The sequence below is a fragment of the Ranitomeya variabilis genome, chromosome 1 (assembly GCF_051348905.1).
Source record: "Ranitomeya variabilis isolate aRanVar5 chromosome 1, aRanVar5.hap1, whole genome shotgun sequence".
Lineage (NCBI taxonomy): Eukaryota > Metazoa > Chordata > Amphibia > Anura > Dendrobatidae > Ranitomeya > Ranitomeya variabilis.
In genome coordinates this window covers 96,230,045-96,253,779 of record NC_135232.1, presented here as the reverse complement: position 1 = coordinate 96,253,779, position 23,735 = coordinate 96,230,045, and the positions used below count along the sequence as shown (strand labels likewise).

Genomic DNA, 23,735 nt, shown 5'->3' with positions numbered 1-23,735 from the left:
GGGGTTAAGAAGATTGCAAAGCATTTTCAAGTTGCCCTTTCCTCAGTTTGAAATGTAATTAAGAAATGGTAGTTAACAGGAACAGTGGAGTTCAAAATAAGGTCTTGAAGTCCAAGAAAAATTTCAGTGACAGCTGCTCGTAGTATTGCTAAAGAGGAAAAACGGAGCCCCCACTTGACTGAAAAAGACCTTCAGAAAGATTTATCATACTTGAGTTTTGGTACATTGCTCTACTATTCAGAGACACCTGCATAATTATGGCCTTCATGGAAGAGTCATCAGAAGAATACCTCTCCTGCATGCTCACCATAAAATACAACATCAGAGGTATGCAAAAGAACATCTAAACAAGCCTGATGCATTTTGGAAAGAAGTCCTGTGGACTGATGAGGTTAAAATAGAATTATTTGGCCACAATTATCAAAGTTATTTGTAGAGAAAAAGGGCACAGAATTTCAGGAAAAGAACATCTCGCCAGCCATAAGGCGTGGGGGTGGATCAATCATTGATTTGCGGTTTTGTTGAGGCCAATGACATGGGCAACATTTTATGGGTAGCAGGATGCAATTCTTGATGCAAGCATAACACAATCTGTAAAAAATGCTGAAATTGAAAAGAGGATGGCTTCTTCAAATGGATAATGATCCTAAACACTTGTCAAAATTCACAATAGACTACCTAAAAAGGCGCAAGCTGAGGGTTTTACAATGGCCCTCACAGTCCCCTGATCTGAACATCATTGAAAATGTGTGGCTAGACCTCAAAATAGCAGTGCATGCAAGATGACCCAGGATTCTCACAGAACTGGAAGAATGGATGAAAATCCATCAGACAAGAATTGAAAGACTTGTCTGGCTACAAAAAGTGTTTACTTACAAAAGGGAGTGCTACTAGGTACTAACAATGTAGGGTGCCCAAACTTTAGCATGGGCCCATTCTCCTTTTGTAATTTTTAAAATGAAAAACATTAAAAAATATAGCCTAAAATACAATGGAAATGTGTCATCTTTAACTTTAGGCCTTTTAGAGATAATTTCATCTTCAACTTGCTCAACTGTTCACAATAACAGAAATTTTGACCAAGGGTGTCCAGACTTTTACATGCCACTGTATACAAGGGTCAAACCAGTGGGGATATTCCGAGGTTAATTGGGGAAAGGGTAAAAACCATTGAGCAGCAATCTTAATAACGCATAAGGGTAGTACCGACACATACAAGACATACAATAGCTGTCACAGGAGACAGGATGCCAGGATCTTCATAGAGCAAGGGAAGTCTATGGGTTTCTTGACTGTTCCTCCTCTCACTAGTCAAATGAGTGGCCAAAAATCACCAAAATGGCCCCTTTAAACAGTGCATTATAGACTCACATTTGCATCTTGTATTCTTAGTGTCAGGATATACAATAATGACCGTACATTATACTGGATGCCTACTTTTCAGATGCTTTGTTCTTGTAGAGTTCCCGGGGAAGATAATTGCTACTTATGAAAACAACACAATATTCCTCAGTTGGAGTCCATTGTTTGAATGTGATTTTGTTGTTATAAACTGGGGCACAAGCTACTTGCAAATGGAATCAAAAATCATCATGGACAAAATAGAAAATTATTCCATTCCAGGTAATACCTGTTTTTCTTCCATTTTTTCTGAGTACTTTGTCCCAATTATTGTTACAAACCTATACTGACATTTCGAAAACATGAGCTTTGTATGCACCACAATGTCCTATGTACAGTACAGACCAAAAGTTTGGACACACCGTCTCATTTTAAGATTTTTCTGTATTTTCATGACTATGAAAATTGTACATTCACACTGAAGGCATCAAAACTATGAATTAACACATGTGGAATTATGTACTTAACAAAAAAGTGTGAAACATCTGAAAATATGTCTTATATTCTAGGTTCTTCAAAGTAGCCACCTTTTGCTGTGATGACTGCTTTGCACACTCTTGGCATTCTCTTTGTGAGCTTCAAGAAGTGGTCACCGGAAACGGTCTTCCAACAATCTTGAAGGAGTTCCCAGAGATGCTTAGCACTTGTTGGCACTTTTGCCTTCACTCTGCGGACCAGCTCACCCCAAACCATCTCGATTGGGTTCAGGTCTGGTGACTGTGGAGGCCAGGTCATCTGACGTAGCACCCCATCACTCTCCTTCTTGGTCAAATATCCCTTACACAGCCTGGAGGTGTGTTTGGGGTCATTGTCCTGTTGAAAAATAAATGATGGTCCAAGTGCAAACCAGATGGAATAGCATGCCGCTGCAAGATGCTGTGGTAGCCATGCTGGTTCAGTATGCCTTCAATTTTGAATAAATCCCCAACAGTGTCACCAGCAAAGCACCCCACACCATCACACCTCCTCCTCCATGCTTCACGGTGGGAACCAGGCATGTAGAGTCCATCCGTTCACCTTTTCTGCGTCGCACAAAGAAACGGTGGTTGGAACCAAAGATCTCAAATTTGTAGTCATCAGACCAAAGCACAGATTTCCACTGGTCTAATGTCCATTCCTTGTGTTCTTTAGCCCAAAAAAGTCTCTTCTGCTTGTTGCCTGTCCTTAGCAGTGGTTTCCTAGCAGCTATTTTACCATGAAGGCCTGCTGCAAAAGTCTCCTCTTAACAGTTGTTGTAGAGATTGTCTGCTGCTAGAACTCTGTGTGGCATTGACATGGTCTCTAATCTGAGCTGCTGTTAACCTGCGATTTCTGAGGCTGGTGACTCGGATAAACTCATCCTCAGAAGCAGAGGTGACTCTTGGTCTTCCTTTCCTGGGGCAGTCCTTATGTGAGCCAGTTTCTTTGTAGCGCTTGCTGGTTTTTGCCACTGCACATGAGGACACTTTCAAAGTTTTCCCAATTTTTTGGACTGACTGACCTTCATTTCTGAAAGTAATAATGGCCACTCGTTTTTCTTTACTTAGGATTTGTATTATGGCAAGAAAAAAGCAGCTAACAGTCTATTCAGTAGGACTATCAGTTGTGTATCCACCAGACTTCTTCACAACACAACTGACCCCATTTATAAGGCAAGAAATCCCACTTATTAAACCTGACAGGGCACACCTGTGAAGTGAAAACCATTCCCAGTGACTACCTCTTGAAGCTCATCAAGAGAATGCCAAGAGTGTGCAAAGCAAAAGGTGGCTACTTTGAAGAACCTAGAATATAAGACATATTTTCAGTTGTTTCACACTTTTTGTTAAGTATATAATTCCACATGTGTTAATTCATAATTTTGATGCCTTCAGTGTGAATGTACAATTTTCATGTTCATGAAAACACAGAAAAATCTTTAAATCAGAAGGTGTGTCCAAACTTTTGGTCTGTACTGTACATAGGAAATATTAATGGGTTTATCAGCCGTTGGTTTTCTATGTGGTAAAGAAACAATTAAACGATATTGTCCAAAATATCAGTTCAGCGCGAGTGTTCGCCTTTGAAATCGATTTTGTTTTTTTTCTAAATATGATGAAAATCATAGTTCCCTAATCTGGTTCATAATCTGTCCAGGGTGTAGTCTCGGGATAGATATTGTATTAGTAGTATATCTCTAGGATATGCCATCGATGTGAGTTTGGTAGAGATCCAGTCCCGGCAACAGCCAGAGATCACTGGAATGAAGTGGTGACTGTGAGAGGGAATATCAAATTAGGAGCATGAAATCAGAAAATCCAGCTTCCTGCAATCACCAATAGAGGGCGCAAATGAGCTTAAAGGGGTTGTCTACTTTCAGGAAAGTGAGTTCCAAACTCTACAATATCCAAAATAACAAACTAAGCAGCAGCAAGTACTCGCATGTCGTTAAGGCTACGTTCACATTTGCGTTGCGTCGGGCGCAGGTTCGGCGATGCATAGCGACGCATGCGTCATGCGCCCCTATATTTAACATGGGGGCGCATGGACATGCGTTGTCTTGCGTTTTGTGACACATGCGTCATTTTTGGCGCAAGCGTCAGGGCGCAGAGGACGCTGCATGATGCAGTTTTTTTGCGCCAAAAATCATGCCAAAAATGGACGCATGCGTCACAAAACAATGCGTTTTGCATGCGTTGCCGACGCAACGCCCAACAACGCAAATGTGAACGTAGCCTAACTTGGGCACAGTCGTTGAGCTCATTGATTAGCTGAAGCGTCGACGAGCGTTGTTGATATAACGTCACCACTGCAGCAAAAACACTGAAACTGGCTCAGCGGCAGGGAGACGGCACTGGACCCGGGGAGAGTGAGTACCTTTTGAGTGATTTGGGGTATTTTAGAATTAAGGGTCCACTTTGTTGAAAGTTGACCACCACTTTGATGCATAAAAAGCATATGCATCAGATCTCGGCTCAGAGGTATTCTCTAAATTTCTGATTTTTTCATTGTTCTTATTTGACAAGCATAAAGTACCTAAAGTGGGTCAGCAGGGTATTGCGTTTCAAAGAAACACTTCCATGTTTTTTATGATATGTGCATGTCTGTATATTAATACACTCGCCTACCGCTGATTTCTCCAGTGTCCAGCACTGCTCTGATTCTTAGTGACGATCCTGAAGTGGCTTTTACAATGTAAGCCTATGGAGCGTCAGAACAAGGCTTCGTGGACTTTTATTGTAAAAAAAAAGACTTCCGACTCACACATAAAGCACAGAGTGAGCCGGGTAGCCAGAATTACACACTGATAAGCAAAGAAGAATGGTGCTGGACACCGGAGGTAGGTGACTATAATAATACACTTACACTATATTACAAGCATATATACACATTTATTAAAAAAATATAGATGGGAGTGCTTCTTTAATCTGACAGCAGCATGATGTAGGGGCAGAGACCCTGATTGCAGTGATGTATCACTCATTGGAATGCGTTGTTGTTTCATTAAAATCAGTGTTTTATCAGCAGGATATTATCACTATAGGACAAGATGTCTCGTGCCATGTAGTCCTGCTGCTGTGTGTAACCCCGCCCCACCACTGATAAGCAACTTTCTGTCAAAGTACAATGTACATACTAAGCCACCAATCAGTGGTGTGGGCGGGGTTATACAGAGCTCAGCACTTAGAGAACTGCTAGAGCTGCAGAAAGTAGACCAGTAGGTGACACATCTCTGGAATTAGGGTCTCTGCCTCTATAGATGACATAGCAAAAACCTACTGACAGATTCCTTTAAAAAAATGCACCATATTAATTAATCTGGTTCTGGTGTTCTATTTATTTCCAGGGCCATTTGTAGCAATGAAACGTTACATGATCATGATTGTATTGTATGACCATTGTCAATGTAAGGATTCAACTGAAGAAACAACCTATGGACTGACTTATACATATACAGAAGAAGGAGGTACGGACATCATGAAATCACTCAAAGCATAAAGAATGTCATGTCCTCAAACGTAATAAGAACAGAAGTGAAAAATCAGCTTGAAATATGGCCAGGGGGACATTACAATCTAGGGTAGAAGACATGGGATGACCCTACTGTCGGGTACAATGATTGTGCCAAGAATAGCCTATATAGTAGGATGTACAAAAATTATTCATATGGTTCTAAACACTCAGGGGATTTTCCAACATGTCTCCAAAAATTTTGTACATTGAACATAAACCTTCATTTTTCCAGTAAGACAAGACTCCGGGTTAATGAACATATTTCTGGCTATATATTACATTCATTGATACTAGTGATAAGCACAAAGTTGTACAGAACCCTGGCTCATCATCCACATTGGTACTCCATGGCAGTCACACCAGGGCTCGGCGAAATTCTTCAGTTGGCACCTGAATACCTACATCCTGTGCTCCTCTGGTATTTACACCGTGTTACAAATTATTATGCAAATTGGATTTAAGTGTCATAAAGATTTAATTGTTTTGTTTTTCAAATAAACTCGTGGATGGTATTGTGTCTCAGGGCTCAATGGATCACTGAAATCAATCTTAAACACATGTGATAATTAGTTTTCCAGGTGATTCTAATTAAAGGAAAACTACCGTATTTTTCACATTGTAAGACGCTCCGAATTATAAGACGCACCCCAAATTTTGAGGAGAAAAATAGAAAAAAACTTTTTTTAATAAATTGGTGGTGCTTCTTATAATCCATGCATCTTATTGCTTACCGAGGGTTGTGGCTGCGGTGGATCAGGGTCCCAGGGTCGCTGCTGGAGGAGGCAGGAGTGGAGCGTTGCTGCAGGGTTGCCCCCCGTTGCTGCAAGGGTGTCTCTGGTGCTGGGGGGGATGTCTCCGGTGCTGCAGAGGGCTCTGCCGACATTTTGGGAAAGGCCAGAGCCCCCCAGAAGTTCGTCCATGCTTTGCTGTGCAGTGGACTTCGTGAAAATGGCCGCCGAGAGGCGGCGCATGCGCAGATGGAGATCTTGGGACCAAGATTTTGAGAGATGAGATCTCAGCGCTGAAATCTCATCTCCCGAGATTCTGGTGGCCATTTTCCCGGAGTCCGTCGCACAGATAAGCATGGACGAACTGCTGGGGGGCTCTGGCCTTTCACAAAATGTCGGCAGAGCCCCCCGCAGCACCGAAGACTCCAGCATCACCCTGGGTAGCGGCGGATGGCAGCAGCGGCGTACAACTGCGGCAGCGGACACCCCGTCATCCCAGCCTGTAACGGTAAGCGTTATATTTGCTTTGTAAGATGCTCCCCCATTTCCCCCCCAAATTTGGGGGAAATAAAGTGCGTCTTACAAAGCGAAAAATACGGTACTTAAAAATGATGTTCCACATTATTGAGCAGGCCACAGGTTTCAAGCAATATGGGAAATAAAAAGGATCTCTCTGCTGCTGAAAAGCGTTAAGCAGTGCAATGCCTTGGACAAGGTATGAAAACATTAGATATTTCACGAAAACTTAAGAGTGATCATCATACTGTGAAGAGATTTGTGACTGAAAAAGAGCACAGAGAGAGTTCATGCAGATAAAGGCATAATGAGGAAGGTTTCTGCCAGACAAATTCATTGGATTAAAGAGAGCAGCTGCCCAAATACCATTACAAACCAGCAAACAGTTATTTGATGCAGCTGGTGCCTAATAATTTGGAACAGTGCATTTTGAGTTTTTATTCATTTTGGAGATTATACTGTTATCATTGGGAGGTTTCTTCAATAAAATTTGATGTATAATCTAATGGGTGATGACTTACATTAGACTGACTGTCATTTGCACAGGCCATTTAGGAAAATCCGAGAAAAATATCATTTGCATAATAATTTGGAACACAGTGTACAATGACTTCAAGAAAAAGATGCAATGACATCACGTGGACCTTGTAAGTGCCAGAGGTGCCTAGATGCCAGCATACAAATTACGAGGACATTTTCAGGACCTTGTTCTGCCTGCTGTGGAATACCTATGTGAATGCTGCACTATGGTCCTGTAAATCTGATAGTCATCTCTAACATTCAGTCAATGCAAACATTTATTACTAAAAACATATAGTATAAAGTTGTGATTGCTGAGAAAATTGCAAAGTCTTTACTGCATTGTAGAAATTACATTCCTTATCATTGAAATTGAAGCACCAAGAAGGAAAAATTTACGAAATTATGGAAATCACACAACAATAGACATGTTAATGATATGCAAATTTTGAAAATATAGAAACAATATTTTCTAAAACTCTCAATTTATTCAGTTTTAAGTATGAGTTGCACATGCAGAAATCCCCACACTTTTAGGCCTTGGCTGCTATCAACGAGGTTATTAATGGTTGTCTGAGGAACATTCTGCCACGCTGACTGCACTTGAGCATGGAAATCATCAAGATTTGCTGCTGGCAGCTCCCTTTGCGATAACAAATCAATGACATCCCAGAGGTGCACAATGGGAAACAAGTCTGGAGACACTGCAGGCCATGGTAGAACATTTAGGTCCCACAGCCCCACCAAGGACAACATCTGCAAGGAGTTTGTATGTTCTCCCCGTGTTAGCGTGGGTTTCCTCCGGGTAATCTGGTTTTCACACTCCAAAGACATACTGATAGGGAATGTAGATTGTGCACCATAATGGGGACAGTGACGATAATGTCTGTAAAGTGCTGCCGAATTAATGACGCTATATAAGAGAGTAAAATAAATACAGGCTGCTCTCGGTAGCACAAGCAGCATGTGGCCTGAAGTTGTTTTGACTGAAGCTGCTGTGTCATTGCAGATTGCTGAATTGTGACAGTGTGGAAAGTGCACATTGTCAGACATCTCCTCTATTTCAAGCTCGAGCAGGCAGTAATGTGCCTGGCAGTTTATGATTTGCATACTTTCACTTTCACAGATTGACTAGCTTCCAATCTACGTTTCTCAATATTCTATTGAAAGAAGCCAAATGGCACGTGACTGCCAATCACATACTTGTAGTCAAGTGACCCCAACTCAAGCTGCAAATGGAGGGGAAGCCTGTTTCACACTATCAGTATTTGGCAATCTGCAGTCACATACGGTACCAGTCAAGAGTTTGGACACAACTTTTCATATAATGGCTTTCCTTCTAATTGGAATTTTCACATTGTAGATTCAGACTGAAGACATCAAAACCATGATGCAATATATAGTGGAAACAAGGACTAAAGAAAAATGTGTGAAACAAAGCAGTGTTAAACCTTAGATTCCTCAAAGTACCCCCACTCATAGTCTCATCACAGATTTACACCCTCCCTTGGCATTCCCTCAATCTGCTCCTTTGAGTAGTTACCAGAAATTACTTCCACTGAACAAATAAGCTTTGTCAACAGTTCATTTGTAGAATCACCGGCCTTCAGAAAGTGTCATCGGGTTTGTTTCGCAGAGGCAGGGTTATTACAAAGTTCCATACAGTGCTGAGCTCTAGTCCAAAACTCTTCTAAAGTCCCCGTCACACTTAGCGACGCAAAAGCGATCCCGACAACGATACGACCTGTCAGGGATCGTTGCTGCGTCGCTATGTGGTCGCTGGTGAGATGTCAAACAGTGAGATCTTCCCAACGACGCAGCAGCGATGCGGCGACCTGTAGCGACCTGTGCAACGATGTCGTTGGTCGTTGTGACCCTGTCACATGGCAGACCTCGATGAGGGACGTCCTGTGTGACGTTGTAGTCAACGAGGTCGTTGGTAAGGTGTCAAACACAGCGATGTGTGCTACCCAGCGGGACCTCAACGATCAAAAAAAGGTCCAGGCCATTCCGACACGACCAGCGATCTCACAGCAGGGGCCTGGTCGCTGCTACGTGTCAAACATAGCGAGATCGCTACTGAGGTCGCTGTTGCGTCACAAAACTTGTGACTCAGCAGCGATCTCGCTAGCGACCTCGCTTAGTGTGACGGGGCCTTAAGCCAAAATATGGCAAGAACCACTCAACTAAGAGAAATGAGAGTCTATCATTACTTTAAGACATGATGGTCAATTAATTTGAACAATTCCTAGATCTTTGAATATATCTTCAAGTGAAGTCATGAAAACCATCAATCAGTGTGATAAAACTGAGGATCTCATGAGGATCACCCCAAGAAAGGAAAACTAATAACTATCTCTGCTGCAGAACAAGTTCATCAGAGTAATCAACCTCAGAAACTGAAAATTTCCAGCACCTCACATAACAGCACTCATAAATGATGCACAGACATCAAGTAGCAGATGTCAACATTAACTGTCCAGAGGAGACTTTGAAAAGCCTTTATGGTCAAATTACTGCAAAGAAGTGACTACTGAAGCCCACAAACAGGAAGACACTAGTTTAGGCCAAGCAACTGGACATTAGATTAGTGGAAATCTGTACTGTTGTCTCAGGAGTCAAAATTGTAGATTTGTGGTACCAGCTGCCATATCATTGTGAGATGCAGAAAAAAATGAGTGGATGATATCTTCATGTACTGTACTTCCCCATGAAGCATGGAGAGGGAGGTGCGAAGTTGTGGAGGTGTTTTGCTGGTGACAATGTTGTTGATTTGTTCAACATTCAAGGCACACTTGTCCAACATGTAGACCACAGCACTCTGCCGCTACACGACACCCCACCTGGTTTACACCTGGAGGGACAATCATTTGTGTTGCAACAGGACAAAGACTCAATACACAGCTCCAAGCTATGTAAGACCAAGGAGAGGGATGGAGTGCTGTGTCAAATGACATGGCCTCCACAATCACTCAACCTCAACTCAATTGAGACGGTTTGGGATGAGTTGGACCCCAGAGTGAATGCAAAGGTTTTGCTGCCTTCTATCTGAATCTACAAGGTGCACATTCCAGTAAGAACAAGGAAAACCATTCCATGAACAGATATTGCTAACCTTATTGCCAGTATGGTATAGACTGCAGAAATGTATGTTTAGACAGGAAAATCCCTTTAAATGCTACTAGCAACCTCTAGCTAGATCTTGACATTTAGCCTCAAATTAATTATATAGATGAGACACAAAACTGTTAATGGCCTTTTCAACATTTTTATTGTTTTCATTTTTATCTGCATTATCTCATTACTAACAGACATTTTTGGTCGCTTTTTTACAGTTCCAAGAACAGGTCCATGTAATGTCACTGTGAAAAATGTCACCAAGACCTCAGCTGTTGTTGTGTGGGGGGAGATCCCTGAAGATGACTGCCAGGGCTTTTTATTAGGCTACAGAATTTCCTTTGATGATATTTTAGGAAACAGCAGAATAGGTATGTCTTGTAAAACAATATCCTATCCTGTCTGTACACCTGATTGCAAATTTATAAACAAAAATCAAAATTTGTTGGTGTGACAACACAGCATTCATTTTTAAGTATCTAGATGTAGTATTTCAGTAGGTCCAGGGACATGAGCTATTGTTCATGACATGAGACTAAACCTTGACTCTTATTGTCAATTGAATTGATGTTTGTTGAATGACTGTTTACCTTTTGTGAGGATCTATCTCTGTTTTGTGAAACTCTACATGACAGTAGCCACGGCATCATACCTCCAACTGAAGGAATACAGAGCTGCTCTATTGACCATAACTGAACCCTCAAAGACGTTTGGAGAATCCAGGTTGGGTCAATCAGGTCACCTTGCCATGTACCTCAATGGACTGGCAGCTTTCTAGGCTTGTTGTTACCTCCACTCTGTGGGTGACCATCAAAAGCGTGTGGCCACTGGTGGGAGTAGTTGGCTCTGGAAGCCACGAAGCTGCTGCTGCTCTCATCCCAGCGAGTCAGCAGAAGGGTGAGACTTTGTAATTTTGCACCATCTTGGATATTTTACTGGGACTGTACTATGTTATTGTCTTCTGGTGGTTCAATAAAGTATTGCCACACTGTTTTACCCTCACCCTGTGTTGTCTGAGTAGTATTCTGCCCATGAGAAGGAGCACGGGCATTCAGTGAGATGAGCCCTGATCCATAGTCTCGGACCAGCAGACAAGAGCACCCACTGACTCCCCATTTCTCCACACTTGGCAGCGGTGGGAAACTACTCAGCCTGATAGATCTGGGGGAGTTGCAGGGGACTGATGTTCATAGACACCATCCAAGTGCTTCACATCCAGTGGGAAATATAGACCGTCCAGCAGACGATAGGTGAAGCAAACACAGCAGTGTTCAGACGACACTATGTCCAACCCAACCAGCTCAGCTTTGGGAAAAAGGACCAGGAGAAAGATAATCAAAATCCTATCACATCTGGCTAATTAAAATGGGAGAGCAAGTGATGATAGCATTTAATCTTAATTATACCAGACATATAGGCAGTAGAAAAATAAATTTTGCATATCCATCCGTAATATTAAAAGTTGTTTCATTTAAGATCCATTAAAAAGTGACAAAACACATACAGTGAGATACAAAAAACCAAAGCGTTTCGAGGGCTACACCGCTCTTAATCAGAGCATGATAGCTTAACAAACAGGCTCTCCATGCATGTGTCGGGACTGTCACACAGCACCAAATAAAAATTCTAAGTTAAACCGCACCTCATATAGCCAGGGCCCTACAGGACACTATTTAGGACTCATGTCACAACCAGGGAGTTCATCCCGGAAAAAAGTCCATACAAAGTAGTAGAAAAGACAGCGCCTCACACGTTGGTGAAAAAAAAATCACATTTTATTCCGCCTCCTGTGGCAACGTTTTAGGCGCTGTCTTTTCTACTTCTTTGTCACACAGGACCGACACATGCGGCTGCGGCACCAGACAGTTGATTAGCCGGCGCAATCCATGAAGCTGCGATCCCTCTGCAGCTTATTCGGTAAGTACTATAGCTTGCCAAATAAGCAGGGACCCAATCAAATTCACTCATTTCTAGTGGCAATACTTTGTTGAACCACGAACACACAATAACATATAGAACAGTATATAAAAGAAGGTATGCGGCAGTCGGAGCGCAGTCGAACAGCTGATTGGCCGGAGCAATCCATGAAGCCGGGTTCCCTCTGTAAGCTTATTTGGTAAGCGCTATAGCTTGCCGAATAAGCAGGGACCCAATCAAATTCACACATCTTTAACCCTTTTACCCCCAAGGGTGGTTTGCACGTTAATGACCGGGCCAATTTTTACAATTCTGGCCACTGTCCCTTTATGAGGTTATAACTCTGGAATGCTTGCACAGATCCCGGTGATTCTGATTGTTTTCTCATAACATATTGTACTTCATGATAGTGGTAAAATTTCCTTGACAATACTTGAGTTTTCGTGAAAAAAACGAAAATTTGGCGAACATTTCGCAATTCTCACTTTTAATTCTTATGCCCTTAAATCACAGAGATATGTCACACAAAATACTTAATAAGTAACATTTCCCACATGTCTACTTTACATCAGCACAATTTTGGAACCAAATTTTTTTTTGTTAGGGAGTTATAAAGGTTAAAATTTGACCAGCAATTTCTCATTTGTGCAACACATTTTTTTAGGGACCACATCACATTTGAAGTAACTTTGAGGGGTCTATGTGATAGAAAATACCCAAGTGTGACACCATTCTAAAAACTGCACCCCTCCAGGTGCTCAAAACCACATTCAAGAAGTTTGTTAACCCTTCAGGTGTTTCACAGGAATGTTTGGAATGTTTAAAAAAAATGAACATTTAACTTTTTTTCACAAAAAATTAACTTCAGATCCAATTTGTTTTATTTTCCCAAGGGTAACAGGAGAAATTGGACCCCAAATGTTGCTGTGCAATTTGTCCGGAGTACGCCGATACCCCATATGTGGGGGTAAACCACTGTTGGGCGCATGGCAGAGCTCGGACGGGAAGGAGAGACATTTGACTTTTCAATGCAAAATTTACTGGAATTGATATAAGACGCCATGTCGCGTTTGGAGAGCCCCTGATGTGCCTAAACAGTGGAAACACCCAAAAGTGACACCATTTTGGAAAGTAGACCCCCTAAGGAACTTATCTAGATGTGTGGTGAGCACTTTGAACCCCCAAGTGCTTCACAGAAGTTTATAATGTAGAGCCGCAAAAATAAAAAATCTTATTTTTTTTCACAAAAATGATTTTTCACCCCCAATTTTTAATTTTCCCAAGGGTAACAGGAGAAATTGGACCCCAAGCGTTGTTGTGCAATTTGTCCTGAGTATGCTGACACCCCATATGTGGGGGTAAACCACTGTTTGGGCGCATGGCAGAGCTCAGAAGCGAATGAGCGCCATTTGACTTTTCAATGCAATATTGGCTGGAATTGAGATAGGACACCATGTCTCATTTGGAGAGCCCCTGATGTGCCAAACAGTGGAAGGCCCCCAAAAGTGACACTATTTTGGAAAGTAGACCCCCTAAGGAACTTATCTAGATGTGTGGTGAGCACTTTGAACCCCCAAGTGTTTCACAGAAGTTTATAATGTAGAGCCGTGAAAATTAAAAAATCATATTTTTCTCCACAAAAATGATCTTTTAGCCCCCAATTTTGCTGCTACCCCATATGTGGGAGAAAACTACTCTTTGGGTGCATGGCAGAGCTAGGGAAGGAAGAAGTGGCGTTTTGGAATGCAGACTTTGATGGAATGGTCAGCGGGCGTCACGTTACGTTTGCAGAGCCCCTGATGTACCTAAACAGTAGAAACCCCCCACGTGACCTTATTGGAAATATGGAAACCTTATTCCATATTGGAAACTAGACCACCCAAGGAACTTATCTAGATGTGTTGTGAGAACTTTGAACCCCCAAGTGTTTCACTAAAGTTTATAACGCAGAGCCGTGAAAATAAAAAAAATCTTTTTTTCCACAAAAATGATTTTTTAGGCCCCAGTTTTGTATTTTTCCCATTGTAACAGGAGAAATTGGACCCCACAAGTTGTTGTCCAATTTGTCCTGAGTACGCTGATACCCCATATGTGGGGGTAAACCACTGTTTGGGCGCACGGCAGAGCTCAGAAGGAGCACCGTTTTTTACTTTTTCAACGCAGAATTGTATGGATTGAGATCGGACATCATGTTGCGTTAGCAAAGCCCCTGGTGTGCCTAAACAGTGTAAACCTCCCAATTCTAACTCCCACCCTAACCCCAACACACCCCTAACCACACCCCTAACCCCAACACACTCCTAACCTTAATCCCAAACCTAACCACACTCCTAACCCGAACACACCCCTAACCCTAATCCCAACCCTAGCCATACCCCTAACCCTGACACACCCCTAACCCAACCGTAAACATATTCCAAACCCTAACCCTAACTTTAGCCCCAACCCTAATGGGAAAATGAAAATGAATTTTTTTATTTTACCCTAACTAAGGCGGTGATAAAGGGGGGTTTGATTTACTTTTATAGCGAGTTTTTATAGCTGGTTTTTATGTTTTGGCAGCTGTCACACACTAAAAGACGCTTTTGATTGCAAAAAATTTTATTTTTTGCGTTACCACATTCTGAAAGCTATAATTTTATCATATTTTGGTCCACAGAGTCATGTGAGGTCTTGTTTTTTGTGGGACAAGTTGACATTTTTATTGGTACCATTTTTGGGCACATGACATTTTTGACTGCTTTTCATTCCGATTTTTGTTAAGCAGAATGAACACAATTCGTGAATTACTTTTTTTTTTTGGGGGGGGGGCATTTATACCATTCCGCGTTTGGTAAAATTGATAAAGCAGTTTTATTCTTCGGGTCAGTACGATGACAGCGATACCTAATTTATATTTTATTATGTTTTGGCACTTTTATACAATAAAAACTATTTTATAGAAAAAATTATTATTTTTGCATCGCTTTATTCTGAGGGCTATAACTTTTTAATTTTTTTGCTGATGACGCTCTATGGCAGCTCGTTTTTTGCGGGACAAGATGACTTTTTCAGCGTGTACCATGTTTATTTATATCCGTCTTTTTGATCACGTGTTATTCCACTTTTTGTTTGGCGGTATGATGATAAAGCATTGTTTTTTGTCTTTTTTTTAATGTATTTATTGGAACAATATATATATATTTTACTTTGTCCCAGGGTGGGACATCATGCTATAGTGTCAGATCGCTGATCTGACACTTTGCACAGCACTCAGCGATCTGACAGTGATGCTCGGAATGCGATCACATCGCGTTGTTCCGAGGGTCTCAGGGAAGCCCTCTCCCTGCGCGATGCTTCCCTATGCTGCCGGTACACTGCAATCATGTTTGCTCGCAGTGTTCTGGGGGTTAATGTGCCAGGAGCCGTCATTGTATGCAGAGCTCTTTCTTCATTGTGCAGTTCCTCTAGTTGGATTAATTTGTATTGGTAAAATATGGTTCCTCTAACACAAGAATTGCTCTTTTTTTCTGGATTATATTCAATTTTGTATTTCATTATAGAACAGAAAACCTGACACTGCACAGGAAATGAATAATTAACAATACCTTACTGCGGTTACACATTTCTTTATCTGCTTTGTTATCAGCTGCCATCTACAACATTTGTACAAGCTAGCATTAAAGTAGCGGAAAAGTAAAGACAGCAGTAATTGCTGCATCCTCATGACCCTGAGTGTAGGTTCCTACATTTCTCTAGGCTCCCATATATTTTTTTTCCCTTTATTAAGGTACCTTCACACTAACCGACGATGCAGCGATATCGACGATGCCGATCGCTGCAGCGTCGCTGTGTGGTCGCTGGAGAGCTGTCACACAGACAGCTCTCCAGCGACCAACAATGCCGAAGTCCCCGGGTAACCAGGGTAAACATCGGGTTACTAAGTGCAGGGCCGCGCTTAGTAACCCGATGTTTACCCTGGTTACCAGTGTAAATGTAAAAAAAACCAAACACTACATACTTACATTCTGGTGTCTGTCGCGTCCCTCGCCTTCAGCTTCCCTGCACTGTGTCAGCGCCGGCCCTAAGCACAGCGGTGACGTCACCGCTGTGCTTTGCTTTACGGCCGGCACTGACACAGTCAGTGCAGGAAGCTCTGAGCAGCAGCGCGGACGCCGGGGGACGTGACAGACATCAGAGGGTGAGTATGTAGTGTTTTTTTTTTTACTTTTACAATAGTAACCAGGGTAAATATCGGGTTACTAAGCGCGGCCCTGCGCTTAGTAACCCAATATTTACCCTGGTTACCATTGTAAAACATTGCTGGCATCGTTGCTTTTGCTGTCAAACACAACGATACACGCCGATCTGACGACCAAATAAAGTTCTGGACTTTCAGCAACGACCAGAGATATCACAGCGGGATCCAGATCGCTGCTGCGTGTCAAACACAACGATATCGCTATCCAGGACGCTGCAACGTCACGGATCGCTGTCGTTATCGCTGCAAAGTCGTTTAGTGTGAAGGTACCTTTACTCGTGTAGTCTGTCATATGAACATTTTGCTTCTCTTTATACAAAATATTTGTCAGGTTATTTTGATTGAAGAGACGTTTGATTAAACACCAGATACATTGGTAAGAGGCTTTATAACGCAGGTCACACTCCCAGTCTCTGAAATTCAGCATTATAAGTGTCAGAGGGACAATCATTCATCTAGCTAACACAGGAACACAATATAACTTTATTGTAAGTCATACTTAAAGGGAACCGGTCAGCTACTCCAACCCTGCGCAAGCAGACCTAGTCCAGGACGGGGCAGCATAAAATTATTAACGGCGCTTATTACTGGGCTGTACGATGAGAAATTTGACTTTTATTAATATGTAAATTAGGTTATCATGTGCCCTTGGGGTTTGTCTATGGCTCTAGTACTTCTCCCAGCAATTCATTTTGGCCAGGACAGTGATGGATGGTGCGATCCGACGCTAAATTTCCTTGGCGTTAACCTGTTATCGCCTTAGACGTTGTTCTGGGCTCTTTGGTTACCATTTGTATTATCTGTCTCTTCCATTTGTCATCAATTTTCCTCCTGCGGCCACGTCCAGGGAGGTTGGCTACAGTTCCATAGATCTTAAACGTCTCAATAATATGTGCAACTGTAGGCACAGGAACATATAGTTTGGAGATGATATTATCGTCTTAACCGTTAACACTATTATCTAAAATTTTCTTTATCTCCTTAGCTTTTTGTGTTCCATCTTCAGTGTGGTACACACTATGATACCAAACAGCAAAGTGACTACTTTTCACCCTTTAAATACACAGACTGCCTGACTGATTCCAAGTTTGTAGGCACCTGTAAAGCTAATTACAAGACACACCTTAGTTTAACCTCTCCCTATCGTCCAATTATTTTCAATGTTTTATCGAAATATCATCATGTTTGTCCAGGCCATATTTTATTATTTTTTTTGTATTATTTTTATTTTGAACTGCAATTTTAAAGCAATGCATGATTTTCATTAGTCAATATTGAGTACATTTAGATTGTAATGTACTGTATTTTGTGGCCTATAAGATGCACCAGACCATAAGACATACCCTAAATTTTGGGGAGGAAAATAGGAAAACTATGTTTGGTAACAAAATGGTGTTACGTCTTATAGTCTGCTTTTACAGTAGCTTACTGGGGGTGGGCGGCTGTGGTGGAGCGGGTTCACAGGAGGCAGGGTCACTGCTGCAGGAAACTGGCAGCGCTGGCAGGAGTGGAGCGATGCTTCCGAGATCTCATTCCGCGCATGCACCACATCCAGCGGCCATTTTCCCGAAGTCCACCACAGTAAAAACAATGGGAAGTAAGAAGACTCCACCAAACACCCCCTCTTCCTGGGGCCCGCAGCGTCGCTCCACCACTGCGGACACCAGCTTCCTGCAGCAGCGACCCGCCGCCCCTGCCTCCTCTGACTTTGCTCCACCACAGTTGTGCTCCCCGGTAAGCTACATTTGGATTATTCCTACCCTAATTTTTTTGGGAAAAAAGTGCATCCTATAAACCGAAAACCACAGTACTTTTGGCAGTTTTAGGTTATTTCAGTGACCATTGTGGATTTTTTATTTAACAGGATACCAATAATTTTGTTCATGTATGTATGTAACAGAGCTGAATATAGAGGATCCTTTGGCTTCTGGGCCTGTTTCCAACTCCGTCTCAACTCTCACTATCTTCAGTCAGGATTCACAAATTGAGTATAATGCGTGCCTGTCGTTATGTGACTGTCCATCCCCATTACCTCACTGGTACTTTACAACTCGGTTATTCATTTTGCAACCTACCTCTGCTCCCACCTCAATATAAATAAAAAATGAAAATATTCTTCAGTGCAAATACACTTTGCTCTATCCGGCTCAAGTAGTCTGCACCAAAGCCCTAAATAGTGGGAAAAGCTACACGCACAAATTTACTCAAGGTAACTTCCGATTTAATTTACTAGAACCATCCTGAATGAAGTGCAGACAAACAGCAGTCATAAAAGGATCAGTGGATAAGTATAGGTGTAAATGTGCTGTTCAGAGACAGGGAAGACATTCCCCACACTATTACAGAACCACAATCACCAACACGTCAGTTTCACAAGCTTTGCATCAACATACTAGAGAAGAAACCACAATTCATGAAGTTGGGTAGCGTCTTCAGTCAGCAGTGATTACTGTCACTAGAACTCTACAGGATCATCTGCTGTTCATGTTTCTCCCGTCCCTTTCATCCAGGAATGGAGATATCCAATGTTTTTTAATGCAATTTTTATATTGCTTTCAGCTTTTTTAAATTCTGTATAGCCATTTTTACTTCTAATAGTAAATTCTCCAATATGTTTACCTTCTAGATACATTCCTGAATGCGTCAAGCCAAAGACATTACCAGATTGAGGGGCTCACAGGAGGGCACACATATGAAGTGACAGTGTCAGGAGTGACAGTGACAGGTGCAGGAGCGCCCAGTGCCCCTCAGACCATACAAACTCTCAGCTATGGTACGAGCAATCTGTCATTTCACAATATTTGTGGTATATTTAGTCATGAGAACCTGACATGAGATTCACGTTGCCCGGACCAAGGTAGCAAGAATCAGACACTGGCTATGAAAAACATAGATGGCTGCATGATCATGAATCTCAGATGACTAGAGTGAAGCTTTTCCCCTCTCTGCTCCCCTAGACCAGTGTTTCCCAAGGACTTCAGTCCTCCCGGACCCCAACAGGTCATGTTTTCAGGATTTCCTTAGTATTGCACAGATGGAAGTTTCAGTTCTTTCACTTGTGCAGCAGTATGGAAATCCTGAAAACATGACCTGTTGGGTCCGTGAGGACTGGAGTTTGGGAAACATTGCCCTAGACTGACAGGCCTTCCCTATATGAATGTACATGGAGAAATATTTTTTTTTAGAAGAAAACATAGCCTGCATCAAATTCATTCTCTCCATGGTTTGGGCAGCATGAAATATCCATCAGGTTCCCTTTAAATTTGTATATTCAATTAAATGTGTCCTTTTGGACTGGTAGCTATTGGGAGTGATGTCTGCTGAATTGGCAATTTCTTCTTGATGAAATAGTCAAATCTATGGGACAAGTTATTATTTAACAGATACATCTGTAGAAATGCGCTTTACTTTACATGGGACTCGTAAAGCTCAGAGAAATAAAGAGTTCGGCTTTTTGTTGGAACTCTTGCCGCACATAATTGTGCAATCATTGCAGAAAACAACATTTTCCACAACTTTTCTAGTGTTACTAAAGAAGGGAAAATGTGTATGAATCATGCAAAAGCTTCATCATTCAGTTTGGCAATTAAAGATGAAGTCTATCTCTGACGTCAGGCTGGTATTTCTCAGATTTTATCTGCCGTTATGGAATATTACATTTCTGCTTTTTCAAAGATATCATCATCATACATACTAACTGAATTTATTTACCCATATCTCCAGCCAATAATGAAAGTACGGTAACTGTGTGCCTGGATCCTTCTGGGTAGTCTTTGTATCAGTTCTGCCATCGGTGAACTGGACGTAATGCTTTAGTCTTTTATCACATAAGGCTAAGCAGTAGCATATGGTTAGTCTGTACGATGGAAGATTGAACTGGTTGTCAGGTCTTCTGAAAAGTCAGCAATCACTCTGTGACTGCTGACTTCTGAATCCTTACAGCGCGAAGTGCAAACATTGTCAAGATTCACTAGCATTGCTGGAGAGAGCAGGACTGCAAGTATGCGATTTGCATACTTCCGGTCACATTCAGACTAGATGTGCCTTGCTTCCCTCCATTCAAGTGAATGAGCACGTCTAGTCGGCCTGTGTCTGCATGCATGCAAGTCACATATTTGCGGTGACATGACAGCCTGTTTCCACTCAATAACGGTTCATTCTGACAGTATGTGTTCCACCTTGCTGAAAGGATTCAGAAGTCTGCAGCCACATACACTGACCAGACATTTATTAGAAGGCCAGACAACCCATTTAAGCTGTAATAGTAGCAGCTTCTGGATAATGAAAAAGTACCATAGTTCAGGGACATAACTATAGTGAGGACCTGGGTTGCAGTCGCACCAAAGTCAAGGGTGACCCAAAAGGTCCCTTTGGCCCTTCTGAGGCAGCCAATACTATTAAAGACTAGTGATAATTGGAGGCTCTGTTGAATATTTTGCCCAAGTTTCACCACTGCCACAATTTACTTTTTTCACATTCTGGACAGTTTCTGTTGAAATCTTTAGAGAACACAACTACCCAGGTGATTTAAATTGATCAATGTCAACTAAATATCAGTGCCCGTCCCTGTTGGCTTCAGATTTACCAGCAATAATTGTAGCCCAACGCGTAATTTAGATGAAACACTAAACAGACGTAATACTTGGACGCCTCTATTTTCTCTTTCTTTGAACAGATGCTGTCGAATTACGAATCATTATATTTGTTACTTGTGCTGGCCTAGTCATCACTATTGTCCTACTAGTCCGAGGCTTCGCTTACACAGTTCACAGGTACATACACCATGGCTACAATGTCGATTCTTTAATCAATGAAGGTTAAAGCTCAGAATTGCCGTAAATAACCCTTTATCTGCAATATTCAAACTTGCTACTTGGTGGGAATAATGTCATCCTTACACTTTAATTTTACACAGAGCAAATAAATGGTATATTCAAGAAATTCCAAATCCAAAACATAGCCACATTTTCCAGATCAATGAAGCACCTGGCAGAAAGGTACGTACAAAAGCAAGTTGCATATACGGTACATGTCATTACTTATTACACAAGTCATTGAGATATCATTAAATCGGTAATAAGAAAGGCGAGACCCATTTAGGCCTCGTATTACAGCTCCATTATTTAGGAGTTGTATAGTGCACCTATAGATTCTCTGACACGCTAATCTAGTTTTCTATATCTCGGAATACATTTTGATTTGTATAGAACACGGGAAAAATTAGTTACTTGATGGTGTAATACCAAGGTAAGCATTGCTTCAAGGGAAGATTTATGTTTGATATGCACTCCTCATTAAGAAGCAAAAGTCTTCGAATTATGAAAATTGCAGGATTGATAGACATGTTACTGAAAAACTAATATCAAATAATTAAAAATGAAGCTCATTGTATTGAATATTAAGGACTAATGCCATGTGCACAAACATCACACTTATACATCTTGGCTGCTATCAATAAGGTTATTAATGGCTGTCTAAGGAATGTTCTGCCACATTGAACACACTTAGGCACACGATTCATCAAAATCCGCTGATGCCAGCTTCTTTTGCAATTGCTGACCAATGACATCCCAGATGTGCTTGATGATCACACCAGCCCTACTCCCGGGATTATGGTGTGGCATAATGTGGGGTAAGGCTACTTTCACACTAGCGTCGGTACGGGGCCGTCGCCATGCGTCGGCCCGATGCATGCTGTGAAATAAAAGCACAACAGGGGCAGCGGATGCAGTTTTTCAACGCATCCGCTGCCCCATTATAATGTCCGGGGAGGAGGGGGCGGAGTTCCGGCCGCGCATATATGGTCGGAAATGGCAGACACGACGCACAAAAAAAGGTTACATTGTGCTGAAGGTCCGCCAAAACACGACGCATCCGTCGCCTGACGGATGCGACGTGTGGCCATACGTCGCAATGCGTCGCTAATGTTAGTTTATGGGGAAAAAACGCATCCTGCAAACAACTTTGCAGGATGCGTTTTTTCTCCTAAACGATGCATTGCGATGTATGCAAAACGACGCTAGTGTGAAAGTAGCCTAAGCTGTACCACTCTAGTCTTCATTCCAGCTAAACAGCTCAGCATTGCATTGATTTGGTCGTGGCACCATTGTATAGCCGTTTCTCCAGTGTCTCAGGAGCTATTTTTCTACACAACACCACAAGGCTGCATGTTACTTGTGCAACTGTGAACAGTTGTGTGGCCTAAATGTGCTACCATGGCCTGCAGGGACTCTGGACATTTACAACCTTTATGTGTCATAGTACATAGCACACAACAGAGTGCCTTAACAAGGAATCTGTAAGTTAGCTCTACTGATAGCAGGATATAGAGCTCTTATCTACTTTCTCCTGGACCATTTTCTAAGTTGATTTATGACTGGTAGAACTTTTGTGTGGTCCTAAACCAGCTGAAAGTTGAAAGCAAAGGTTGATAAATGTTACAAACTTACGGTGACAATGAGATGACTGACAGATTCATTCTTCAGCTTCTCCAGCCTCTATGCATCATAGTACATAACTGGCGACATGGTTTAAAACAGCTAAAGTAGAATATCATATAGGTCTGGGGATTTGAATAATTGGTGGAAACCCATTTACTTCACTTTCACATTGTCATTGATCAATGTCCCCCATTTTGTTTCTAAACTTTTCAGAATTTGTTCCTGGCGTCGTCATCATTTGATGAAGAGGAATCTTGTTTTGACCAGCTTGGTGTGGAGGTGACTCAGCAGTCAGCTTCTCTGCCAGCAGAGACAAGTGTCTGGGAAACCAAGAACAGTGTCTTGCTGAAAACCTCTAAACATCACAAGACATCTCATGCCTATGCAGCAAAAGTTGATGATTACACAAACATGATGTCAGCACTCAAAGTATTCCAAAGGATGCCAGAAACTAGTAACTACCTTCAACAACAGCCTACAGCAGTAGAGAAGTAGCCGACCTTAGACTCAAGGAACTTCTTTCTCATAAATACCTTGATGTTGGGCTGGTAAAGCACTCCAGCTTTATGTTGTAGGGAAGATTTGTTGTGTTCTAGGACCCCTCTCCCCATCAATGTGTCTTCCATGTAATCTTTGATTTAGTTCAAGAAAGAGGGTTTTTTTTCTACCAGGAAAAAAAAAGTTAATTTTGTTGCAAGTCACATTTGAGCAAAAATGTACAAGCTATGGAAGTTGTGCATTTTTCTCTTGGTATGGAAATCTGTATTTCAAGTTAAACATCTGTATGCATAGTCAAATCACCTAAAAGGAAAATTGATTTAGAAAAAAAATACAAATAAGAGATAAATAAAGATTAGTGATGAGCGAATACACTCGTTACTCGAG

The 23,735-nt window shown here is 41.8% G+C and overlaps 1 protein-coding gene across 1 annotated transcript; it reads left to right on the top strand.

Moving 5' to 3' along the window:
- The first annotated feature begins 1,170 nt into the window (after positions 1-1,170).
- On the top strand, positions 1,171-23,735 carry LOC143806256 (protein sidekick-2-like). The gene is made up of 7 exons (XM_077286448.1): positions 1,171-1,623; positions 5,207-5,326; positions 10,472-10,624; positions 19,037-19,183; positions 21,086-21,182; positions 21,326-21,407; positions 23,064-23,735. The coding sequence occupies exons 1-7, from the start codon at positions 1,410-1,412 to the stop codon at positions 23,343-23,345; spliced, it is 1,095 nt and encodes a 364-aa protein (XP_077142563.1). The 5' UTR covers positions 1,171-1,409; the 3' UTR covers positions 23,346-23,735.